Source organism: Echinops telfairi, unplaced genomic scaffold (assembly GCF_000313985.2).
Source record: "Echinops telfairi isolate 266 unplaced genomic scaffold, ASM31398v2 ScPeMD7_12;HRSCAF=54, whole genome shotgun sequence".
Classification (NCBI taxonomy): Eukaryota; Metazoa; Chordata; class Mammalia; order Afrosoricida; family Tenrecidae; genus Echinops; species Echinops telfairi.
The window spans coordinates 5439368-5452003 of record NW_022103909.1 but is presented as its reverse complement, the minus strand read 5'-3'; the positions used below and the strand labels follow the sequence as shown (position 1 = coordinate 5452003).

The window sequence follows — 12636 nt, the reverse complement described above, 5'->3', positions numbered from 1 at the left end:
TAAATACAAAGGAGATATGCAGGAAAGTTTGGGCCTGTGATAAACAAATGTATTATCAAGATAGAAGAAGGAAGTGTTCACTTATTTTACACAAAGCCTGTTTTTGAATCTTTATTAGATATCAATTTTCTCATATAATCATAATATTTTACTTTACTATGTTATACATCAATAATATTTAATATATTTATAGCATAAATATATAATATGAATAAAAATATATGCTTAAACTGTTCGAGTAGAGTTAAGATAATTGAATGAAATAACATGCAAATTTAACATATGAAAAATATTATTTTTAAAGTCATGCTCTTCTATTTTAATGTCCACAAAAGTAGACATGCCTCATTGTAAACCTATTGGAAAGAGCAGAACTGCCTTCATGAGTTTCTGAGTCTGTAAACTTTTATAAAATCAGATAGCCTCATCTTTTCCCTATGGTGCAGCTGGTGGGTTTGAACCACCACTTTGCAGTTAACAGTCCTATGTTTAGCCCACTTGATGATAGAAACAAAGCTGGAGATTACATGATAGAATCTCTAAGAACAAAGACTTCATGGTAAATCTCTTTTTCCAACAACACAAATGGCAACTACACACATGGGCTTCTTCAGGTGTAATACAAAAAAATCAAAACAACCATATTGGTGGGAAGAGAAGATGGAGAAATTCAATATTAGCTAAAATAATAAAGCCAGGGGCTGATGAGACCATCAATTATTTATATGGAAGTTCATGTTGAAGATGAAAAAATTAAAACAAGTCCACAAGAGCAAAAGTGGGATGTTGAATATATTCCACCCGAATTTCACGAGTATCACAAGGATAGAGTTGATGCGTTGCACATTAATGACAGAAGACCTGATAAGTTGTGGGATGACATAAAAAACATCATACATGAAGAAAGCAAAGGTCATTAAAAAATAGGAAAGAGAAAATATCATTGTGGATGTTAGAAAAAACTCTGAAACTTCCTTTTAAACATAGAGTAACTAAAGCAAATGGAATACCTTATGAAGTGAAAGGGCTGAACAAAAACAATTCTAAAGGTAGCTCGAGACAACAAAGTATTGTAATGAAATACACAGAGATCTGCAGCGAGAAAGCCACCATGGAACAACATACTCAGCACAATTTAAACGGAAAGAGCTAAAAGGTAAATTCAAGCCTTAAGTTGCCATAGTGAAAGATTCCATGGGCAAAATATTGAATGATGCAGGAAGTATCAAAAGAAGATGGAAAGAAGACAGTCACTGCACAAAAAGACGTTCAATCAGGTCAAGAGGTAGCATATGCCCAAGAACTAAAGGTGCTGAAGGAAGAAGTCCAAGCTGTACTGAAGGCTTTAGCTCCAAACCAAGACTCCAGGAATTGATGGGCTACTAGCTGAAACGTTTCAACCAGCTGATGAAACACCGAGCACGCTCACTTGTCTATGTGAGTGCATATGCTTGTTCGATGTTCCGTTGTTGCAGCCGCTGTACAATCCCTCTTTTCAAGGGTCTTCCTCTTTGTCGCTGCCTGGCGGCTACTTTACCAAATGTGATGTCCTTCTCCAGGAGCTGGTCCCTTCTGGAGACTTGTCCAATGTCTGTGAGACAAAGGCTCACCATTCTTGCTTCTAAGAATTTTGATTGTACTTCTTCCAAGACAGATTTGCTTGTTTTTTGTTTTTGGCAGTCCATAGCACTTTCAATATTCTTTGCTTTCACCATATGTCAAATGCATGGATGATTATTTGATCTTTCTTATCCAATGTGCAAATTCCACATGCTTGTAAGACAGCTGAAAATACCATGGCTGGGGTCAGGCACAACTTTGTCCTCAAAGTAACATCCTTGCTTTTCAACACTTTAAAGAGATCTCGTGCAACAGATTTGTCTGTCATTTGATCTCTTGACTGCTGTTTTCATGAGCATTGATTGTAGATCCAAGCAAGAATAAATTCTTGACAAGCTTCAATCCTTTTTTTGTTTATCATGCCATTGCCTCTTGGTCCAATTGTGAAACTTTTGTTTTGTTTTGTTTTTTACACTGAGTTGTAATCCTTGATCTTGATCAGCAAGTGCTTCAAGCCTGCCTTCCTTCCTTTCAGATAACAAGGTTGTGTCATCTGCATTAACATAGCTTGTGAATAAACTTTCCACTTCTGAAGCTGCACATAGCCCAGCTTCTCTGATTATTTGCTCAGCATACATATTATGTAAGTATGGTGAGAGGATAAAACTTTGAGGCACACCTTGCCTGATTTAAACCATGTCAGCCAGTTTGTCAAACTGGGGTGACTTCTGTGCTGCTACATTGCTGGAAGTTATGTCACCGGTATTTCACATATATTTTCTTGAACACATTACTCCAAGTCATTTTCAATATGAGTACCTGTCTGCTGACTCGGATAAACATACCAGGGCTGCTCATCCTTAGGGAAAGAAGAACAAAGATGTTGAATTGTCAATAACTAGAAGTCTGCAGGAGAGAGTTTATGAGCTGGGACACAGATTTCTGAAGAGAAGTACTGCCCACCTGGGCTGGGATCTCAGGAGTTTAAATGAAGGGGTCTTAAGGCGCCCCGGTGGCAGTGGTTATGTTTTAGCCTGTGATCCTCATGGTCAGCAGTTTGAAACCACCAGGAGCTCCGAGGAAGAAAGAATGGACTTTCTCCTCCTGTAACAATTACAGTCTTGGATACCCACAGAGGGGTCACTATGAGTCAGCATTGACTTGATGGCAGTGAGTGATGGGAACTGAGACAGCGAGCTTTCTATGGCTGTTTTTCTGGTGTTAGTGCAGGGCAGAAATGAAGACATGGACCGGGAAATGCTGTTTGACACCAGCGAAGGGCTGACACCTCTGTGCTGGGTGTAGCACAGATGGTTGCCCTGCACGGTCTTTTATTTTCTCAGCTAGCTAAGGCATGGGTGAGTAAGCACGTATGCACTTTCTCAAAGTAAACAAGGAACAAGGGAACAGACTAAGCACTAGGTTCTCATAACAAACTGCCTTATCAGAGACTCAAGGTTTGTCCTTGGGAAGGAAGCACAGCGCCCTCAGACAGGTCCTGCTTCCAGAACCTCCTACAAGTCATTTGCAGCCCGGATGCCCAAATCTTCCCTCGTGTGCAAGGGATATCTGGTGCCCATGGAAACAGTCCACTGTTCTCAGTCTCTGTTAACTCCTTCGGGGCCAACACATAATGAGACTGGTTCTGAGTGTGGAGAAAAATCTAGAAGGCGCAACCCTAACTATTGCTGGTGTGAAGGTGACAGAAACAGTAGTCTCACTTTATTGCCAACCTAAGAGGGGTCAGATGGCAATGGAGAAATATACTTTGCAGAATTTACCCATCACAACACATAAGGGTGGATTAGACGTAAGAGTCACTTGATAACCAGCACAACCCGGAGCCCATAGCAGGATAAATGCATTTCATTAAAAAATTACTGAAAATCAGAGAGGAGGAAAACCCAGCATGCAACACCAGACATATTACCTTTAAACATTAGGTGGCACTGTGGGTTAAGCGTTGGACTGCTAACCACATGCTAAACCGTACACACTCAGCAGCCCCCTTGCAGGAGAAAGAGGTGGCTGTTAGTTCAGAGAAAGTCTTAGAGTCTAGGAAACCCTGCATTGGTCAATGCCAACTTAGGGTTGAACTCCATGGCAGTACATTTGGATTGGTTACTGAGTTAAAGTTTATTGTGCCAACCTGGCCGATAAATATATGTGGGATTAATTGAAGGGCAGAGAGATAAATCCCTCGGTGAGCCTCGCCTTTCTAGTTCTCAGGTCTCTTGCTTTGTGATGGTTGGACCAGGGTGCAGCTGCCTTAGCCAGTTCTCTGCTTCAGCTGGCAAGGCTCACTTTCTGCAAGACACCCCCAAGGAGAAGCCCCATGGACCTACCCTGATGCAGCCCTGGGTGCTGGAGCAGCCATGTGTGGAGACCCCTGCCAGCGCTGAGATACTTACACACTCACTGACTCGGCTTTCCTCCTCCAGTTGGCTGGGTTGGGATGTTTTCTTGATGTGCACTTACCCTTTATATAAAACTCTCTCTTATACATATGAGTTTCTGTGGATATGTTTCTCTAATGTACCCAGATAAACACAGTTACCTTTAGACAAAATTCACTCTAGCCTCTGGTCTGGAAGTTTAAAAAATGCAATGCCACTGGTCATTTCTGACCCCATAAAGACAGGATAGAGCTGCTCCTGTGGGTTTCTGAGATCATAACTTGTGTCAGCCTGGGCAGACTAGAGAAACAAATTCATAGACACTCAAATGTGTATAAGAAAGAGCTTTATATATAAAAGAGCAATTGTATATTGAGAAAACATCCCAGCCCAGTCCAGATCAAATCCATAAGTCCGATATTAGCCCATATTCCTCTTTAGACTCACACAGCACATGCAATGAAGCAAATGCAGGAAGATCACAGGCCAGTGGGTAGAAGGTCTTGTCGATCCAGTGGCAGTGAAATCATCTCAACTTTGGAGCAGGTCTCCACGTGTCTCCTCCATCTGAATGTCTCAACCGACGGAAAGGGGAGGCAGTGGGACTGGGCCTGGCCTTCAGTGAGCTAGCTATCTTCGTCTGTGCCTCTGTGCCTCCAAACGCGGTCGTCAAGCTGCAACCTGATTGACAGGCTAGACTCCACCCCTTTGCTCACGTTGACAGGAGAATTTTTAACCGCCACATAACTCTCTGCGGGAGTAGACAGCCTCAGCTTTCTTCTGTAGAGCAGCTGGTGCTTTCAAACTGCTGACCTTGTGATTACCAGCCCCACACTACACCGCCTGGGCTCATTTTCATAGGATAAAGATCAGTATACCCTCTCAATCATGCTCCAAATACCCGAGACCTCAGAATTCCTTGCCCAAACAGCCTCAGGTCCAACGTTAGATCTCACACTCTTTCCACAGGAGTGTGCCACACAGGCCGGGAGAGAGTTCGTGTACCTTGATTATGCGTCCTGTGCATGAGACTCAAGAGGGCAGGTCTGAACATGAATGGGGAGGCTTCTGATCCTGGGCCTCCATTTGCTCTCTCAATCAGGGGAAATCTGCCTTCATCGGAGCGAGCGTTAAACCGAAGGTAGTTTTCTAGCGGCATTGCAACTCAAGGGGTTGGTAGCGTGAGGATACTGTGGGAACATAAAGGACCACTAGCGCTATCTGCGCAGGAAATCGACTGCCAGACCCGAAGAGGCGAAGCCCTAGGCAGGACAAGCGCTCGCGGGCCTCCCTCAGCGAGGGGGGGGAGACCACGTGGGCGCGCAGGGCGGGGCCTGCGCCGCGCATGCCCAGACCCACGTGCGCCCTGCCTGACCGTTCAGAGGGGACGTTGGACCGCAACGCTCGCTGGAGGACCGTTCCTGCGGGGGCCGAGGGGCCGGACGGCGAGGCAGGCGGGAAGAAAAGATCGCCGGTTCCTCCTTCCTCAGCTGCTTCGTGTCCGCGCCATGCTGCGCTGCTGGGGCTCCTTTCAGCTGCTGTCCCGGACGGGACGCGCCGCCCTGGCCGAGCGGGCCAGAGCTGGCCCCGTGGTCCCGCCGGGGACGCCCAGACCAGCGTCTCTGCGACGCCACAGCCGGGCGGCGGCGAGTGGTGAGGATAACCCTGCCTTTTCCAAGATGGTGGATGACTTCCTGGACCGCGGTATCAGCATCATGGAGGACAAACTAGTGGCGTTAATCAAGACCCGGGGCAGCGACGAGCAAAAGCGGAAACAGGTGCGCGGCATCTTAGGCGTCCTCAAGCCATGCAACCACGTGCTCAGTGTCACCTTCCCCGTCCAGCTCGATAGCGGCTCGTGGGAAGTCATTCACGGCTACCGAGCCCAGCATAGCCAGCACTGCATGCCCTGCAAGGGTGGTATCCGTTTCAATGCAAACGTGACTGTGGACGAAGTACAAGCTCTGGCCACTCTGATGACTTACAAGTGTGCTGTGGTTGATGTGCCTTTTGGGGGTGCTAAAGCTGGTATTAAGATCAACCCCAAGAACTATACCGATAATGAATTGGAAAAGATCACTAGGAGGTTCACCATTGAACTAGCAAAGAAGGGCTTTATTGGCCCTGGCATTGATGTGCCTGCCCCCGACATGGGCACTGGAGAGCGTGAGATGGCCTGGATTGCTGACACCTATGCCAGTATCATGGGGTACTGTGATATTAATGCACATGCTTGTGTTACAGGTAAGCCCATCAGTCAGGGTGGTATCCATGGACGTATCACTGCCACTGGCCGTGGTGTTTTCCTGGGTATTCAAAACTTTGTCAATGATGCACCTTTCATGGATGTTTTAGGGTTGACACCAGGGCTTCAAGATAAAACATTTGTTGTTCAGGGATTTGGTAATGTGGGCCGTCACACCATGAGATATTTACATAATTCCGGGGCTAAATGTGTTGGTGTTAGCGACTCTCGTGGGGGCATATGGAATTCAGAGGGTATTGATCCGAAGGAACTGGCGGACTTCAGAGTGCAACACGGATCCATCATGGGTTTCCCCAAGGCAAAGCCCATTGAAGGCAGCATCTTGGAGGCTGACTGTGACATTCTGATTCCTGCTGCTAGTGAGAAGCAGTTGACCAAATTTAATGCACACAAAGTCAAAGCCAAGATCATTGCAGAAGCAGCCAATGGACCAATAACCCCAGAAGCCGATAAGATTTTCCTGGGGAAGAACATTCTGGTAATTCCTGATCTCTACTTGAATGCGGGAGGAGTGACAGTATCATACTTTGAGTGGTTGAAGAATATCAACCATGTCAGCTATGGCCGTTTGACCTTCAAATATGAAAGGGAATCTAACTACCAATTGCTCAGGTCTGTTCAGGAGAGTTTAGAAAGAACATTTGGAAAGCGAGGGGGTGTTATTCCTGTTGTACCTACAGCAAGGTTCCAAGATAGAGTATCAGGTGCATCTGAGAAAGACATCATATACTCTGGCTTAGCTTACACCATGGAGTATTCTGCTAGACAAATCATAGACATGGCCAGGAAGTATAACTTGGGAATGGATATAAGAATGGCGGCTTATGCGACTGCTATTGAGAAAGTCTTCAAAGTGTACAGTGAAGCTGGTTTGATCTTCAAATAGATGATTGTCAACTTCTTCACTATTATAATTTCTGTAAATCTATCATAAGTTTACATGAAACCAATCTCCTCCTCTCCTGATTTACTTTATAAAGGATACCATTCTCAATAAAGCAATCTAAACTAGGCATTTAAGAATGCTATTGAGGTTAGGAGATCATACCCAGACAATGTGTGCCAAAATGCAAATTTCTTGTGTGCAAAGGCTCTTTGGGTATTTGATATTTTACTGAAAAGCGTCTTCAATCGGTCCATGCTGCCTTGCTCCATGGCTACCTCCTGACATATCAGTTCCCTATTGTTTGGGTGAGCACTTGTTCTCCATGAACTTGCTTGTATTATTTAGCTCTGGTCAAATCTACAATTTGATGTAATTTTGACATGTTGAATAGTTGGCATATGGTATTTTCAGAAGTTTCTATGTTCCTAAAGTAAGTTCTTGTTATTTCATATTCGCAAAATGTACAGGTTACAAGCAAAAATAAGCACCGTTTTTCTTTATTCATTTCCTAAATTACTGCTACTGTAATACAATTTATTTGACTCACTTATTGACTCACAAATTGCCTACAAATATTAGAGAAGGGGGAGCTAGTAATTTAACAGTATCATTTATAGCTAATCGTTGTGTATTGTTCAGCAAAAATTAAAAGCCAGATATGAACTAAATTATCTTCACAACTATGAAAGCTAATTTTTGTTAACACTGTCTGAATTTATGAAATATAATACACAATATGGAGAATAAGAAAACCTCCTATGTTAATTAACTGTACATTTCTTGTGAAGATTTATCATGTTGACCATTTGAACAATTACTCAACTAATGTAGCCCACAACAAAACAATTGACTCTAGCTCCAATTTTGCCTGATTTGGGGTCTCCCTTCTTTCAAGGTCTCACATTTTGTCTCCAAAGTTAAAATGGGACTTAATACAGCATTGGGTTGAGTGGGTATTTTTTGGAATTATTAAAAATAATCAAAAGTCAATTAAGTCAGAACATAAGGTTTCTTCTGACCAGTTATTTTATATGCTTATAGGAATGTCATGTTGATTCCTGCAAAAGCAAATGGCTCAAAGAAACTAGGTACCGAGCAGAGGAAGGAGAAATAGAGAAGATTAACCAGGGGTGAATCTTCACATGATTCATGCACCCCTGCCGTTCTTTTGCCAAGGCCAACTGATAATAGGTCACAAGATGGTCTCTGGCCCTGGATGGTCTGTGGCCCTCCATAGGATTATCAACTAAATGTTGTCTAAAAGAGTCACATCCTAAAAATCTTTTGGATCTTTTGAAATTCAATAAGCATGGCTTTGAAGAGGGAAGAAGGAATTACCTACTTTAAGTGAAAGAAAAACTGCTAGCAGGAGTAATTTTGGTGTTTCTTTATAATGAATATTTGGTTTTATGAATTAGAAAAGCTTAAAATAGGTATATTTTAAATTATTTTCTCTTCATCAGAAGTTATTTGGGTAAGCCCTTTTGAAAATTAGCATCTCAGTGATGAGTATTATGTAATGAATAAACTTAAAAAAAAAACAACAGTAGTACCCTTTCAGAAATTTCTAATTTGTGGCTACATGATTGAACCCAATGATAAAAGCAATTAATAAAAGTCTACCTTTTTTTTTTTAAGACAGAAGTATTTTCAGACAAACAACTGAGGATATTTGGCACCAATACACTTACCTAACAGAATTGGTAAAAGGATTTCTTATAGAATAAAAATGTTCCTAAGTGGAAATGGTGGACTGAGGCATGAATTAAGAGCAGCCAAAAGAACGGATGGATAAATTTAAATGAATATTGATCTCTTCAGTAACAATAATGACGACAAAAAGATAATTATTGTCATATGCTATTTTATGCCATTTATTATTATATGCTTTCATTGAAAGTGCTCATATGACAATAGCACAAAAAGGGTGGAGACAGATAAAGGGAGGTACAAAAACAAATGCTGAGATTCTCACCGTCTAGGAAGTGGCAAAAGTACTACTTGATAGGAGGCATGTAATAACATCCTGAGTGACAACCAACAGAAGGGTAAAAGATTCCCACGCACTTGACAAGAAAAATAGAGTAATAAAGTTGGTTAATCCAAAAGAAGAGAGGAGAGGAAAAATTAGGAGCAGGTGTGATGAACAAATGGTGAGCTGGGAAATTCAGATCTCTTGACAACTGTACATTAAATATAAATTGACTAAATACTTCAACTAAAAGATAAGTATTATCAATTAATGCTGTCTAAAAGAGTTATATCCTAAAATCCAGGTACATAAAAGTAGATAGTAAAATAATGAAAAATTGACATTAAAAATTTTTTTTAAGCAATCTTCTAGGGCAGCAAGGACTGTGTCAGGGCCTCCCCTTTGTTCATTCCCACAAAAAGATGATAAACTTGGAGGGGTAAATATAAGATTATTGTAGTTTAGATTTGTAATTCAAGTTGGCTACAAGAAGCAAGGTACCTTAGGTGTGTTAGTCTAGGTACTTTAGAGAAACAAATCCACAGAAACTCATGTATAAGAGAGCGTTTTATATAAAAGTTAAGTGCACATCAAGAAAACATCCCAACCCAGTGCTGTCCAAACCCACAAGTCCAACATTAACCCATTAACCCATATGTCCGACACCAATCCACAAAGTCCTCCATCTCACAAAACGCAATGATGCCAACTACAGGAGGAAAGCCAAATCAGTGAATGTGTAAGCATCTCAGTGCTGGCAGGGGTCTACACCCATGGCTACTCCAGCACCCAGAGCTGCATCGGGGTAGGTCCATGTGGCTTCTCCTTGGAGATGTCTTGCAGGAAGTCAGCCTTGCAAGCTGAAGCAGGGAACTGCTAAGGCAGCTGCACCCTGGTGTGACCATCACAAAGCAAGAGACTTGAGAACTAGAAAGGCGACGCTCACTGAACCATTTATCCCTCCGCCCTTCAATTAACCCCACTTGTTTATTGGCCAGGTTGGAACAATAAACTACCTTTTTAGGAATACATGTAGTTAAAATACAGTGTAGTTGAAAAATACAGTGATAGTATTCTGAGCAGTAATGTTTCATTTAACTCAAATATGCAAATGCAGTCTGGTGCCTGGAACCATTAGAGTTGAAAGAAAAAGAGAGTAGATGAGAGGAAAGGAAGGAGAAAAAGAAGAAAGGAGGAAAAACTTTGTGGGATGGAAAATACAATTTCACCACAAAGTTATTACCTACTCTCTCTAATCTCCAAAATCAAAAACTAAACTATTATTTGTGTTTTTAAGTTTCTTAAAAACAGTTTTATTGGGACCTAATCTACATATCACACAATTCAATAGTTCAATCATATCAAGAAGAGTTGTACAATGATTACCATGACCAATTTTAGAACATTTTCTTTTTCTTGTACTGCTTGCTATTAGCTTCGCATCCCCACCCACCCACCAAGCCTCCTGTGCCATACCCCCAAGAGACCATTACTTCAGCTGTCTTTAGAGACCCACCCATCCCAAAAAACATTCAAAACAGAAACCAAATGAGCTACCAACAGCAACAAAATAAAAGTGAAAACTTTAATTGAAAAGAAAAACATTAAAGATCAGAACAACAAAAAACCCTGATAGAACTTGTAAATGAGTCAAAAGGGGGAACAAATGAGGTGTCTTACATTTTGACCTTAATTATGTCTAGTGTGATTGCCTCTACAATACTCTGATAACAAGACTATTCACATCCCTTGACTATGGTCAGTGGGTCTTCACTGGAGGCTTATCTATGTGTGGATCCTGCAAATGGATTATGGACTTTGGGCTTCCGCTGTCATGCATAGCCTTCCGCAAAGTGAGTGTTCACTATTTAAGCTCTGATACCATTCCCTCCTTTGGATTTGGATTATATTAATTTTCAATCTTTGGATCACACAGGCTGGTGTGCTTCTTTCATGTGGACTTAATTGATGCCTTAGTTAGATGGCCGATTAAAGATAGGCCTTTACGAACCCAGATGCTATTCTTTCTGATAGCAGAGCACCATTTAGTTTCTTTGTCAAATTTTGCTATACCCATATCTTCGGTCATCTTTTCATGAGGGCAAGTAACAAGCAGGGCCATTTCATAAACTAAATGTTCTTAAATTGGGGCTATAATTAAGTGTGAGCCTATGATCTACTCATGTATCTCTGGTCTATGCATGTCTCTGGTTCACCTTTGAGACATCATTGTCGTTTTATGTTAGAGAACATTATCATCTCTCTGGGGCATAAGGTAATTCTATTGATAGTGATATTAATTTAGCCAATAGTAGAGAATCTAAAACACAGTTGAGAAAGGAGAACTTACAAGTATAGGCTATCCATGAACTGCAATGCATGAATCGTTAGTTTAAACTCTGAAGTGACTGGACACACATAAACAATGGAGGGTGGCTATAACACAAAACTTCCATTAATATTCACTGAGAGCGGTACAACCAGAACTACCAGATTAATACATATCTTAATAAAATAAAGAGGGTATTAAAAGAATAAGTATATGGTAGTCCCAGTCACCATTCATGGGGCACACTCAAAGCAAGAGATCCAAGTCAAAGTCCATGGACCAATAGTTCCACACCTTTGGTATAGCAGTCATCTGCTTCTTTTCACACTAGAAATGAACCAAATACTATTGAGCAAATTACAGAATTGACTCAAGGGCCATGAGTTTGGGTTTTTGAGTATAAAGATTGTAAACTTGTAAGGGAGCAGAGAGTCCCATTCCCTTGTGGAGCAGCTTGTAGGTTTGAACTGCTCACCTTTCAGAAAGCAGCTCTAAGTCTAACCCACAGTGCTATCAGAGTTCCTTTCTCCAGCCTCTAATGTCCAGAAATAGCTCTTAAAATGGTTTCATCATTCCTGCTCCTCATTTTCAGGTAAGGCAGCCATTCACCCAGCTGAGCTCGATAGCCTTTTATGATCTTAGCAATTCTTTAATAAAAATGGAAATTTAGAAAGGAAACATTTACATTTATAATTCCATGTTTACTACTCCATAGGCTTTAAAGAGTTGTTTGACACAATGACCATGCTGAAATGTGTTCTTGATTCACGAGATGTACAATTATGGGTTCAAATTAATATAAAATGTCTTCCCAAGACGGTGGTGTTGCTTTAGCTCCTGCTTCAGTTAAAGACTAACAAATCCCAAGATGAAATGTGTCTTTTCAAAAACCCCTTTTGGATTCTCCACGAAGAATGCAGTAGTTCTTTGTAGACCACCTGCCAGCTTTGCATCAGTGTTTGTTGCTGGATTCTCCCTAAGGTCAATTTCAGATAGTTTTTCTCCTAATATTCAGTACAATCTCCTGCCACATTCATGGCTTTGGTGCATGACATCAGACTATGTTATTGTAATACTCAGTGTTGCATTGCCTGAGCACGACCATGCCTGCTCATTCCATGTATCCGAATGACTGTCTCCAGAGGGTAGACCAAGGCATACATGTTGGCTCTCTCTTCTCTGAGCCAGTACCTGGTTTCTTTTAATGGGAATCCATATGATTAGTTT

At 41.7% G+C, this 12636-nt stretch overlaps 1 protein-coding gene across 1 annotated transcript; it reads left to right on the top strand.

Annotated features, from left to right (window-relative positions):
- Positions 1-5464: 5464 nt before the first annotated feature.
- On the top strand, positions 5465-7108 carry LOC101659860 (glutamate dehydrogenase 1, mitochondrial-like). Its single transcript, XM_004711504.1, has one exon. The coding sequence runs from the start codon at positions 5465-5467 to the stop codon at positions 7106-7108; it is 1644 nt and encodes a 547-aa protein (XP_004711561.1).
- Positions 7109-12636: the final 5528 nt, after the last annotated feature.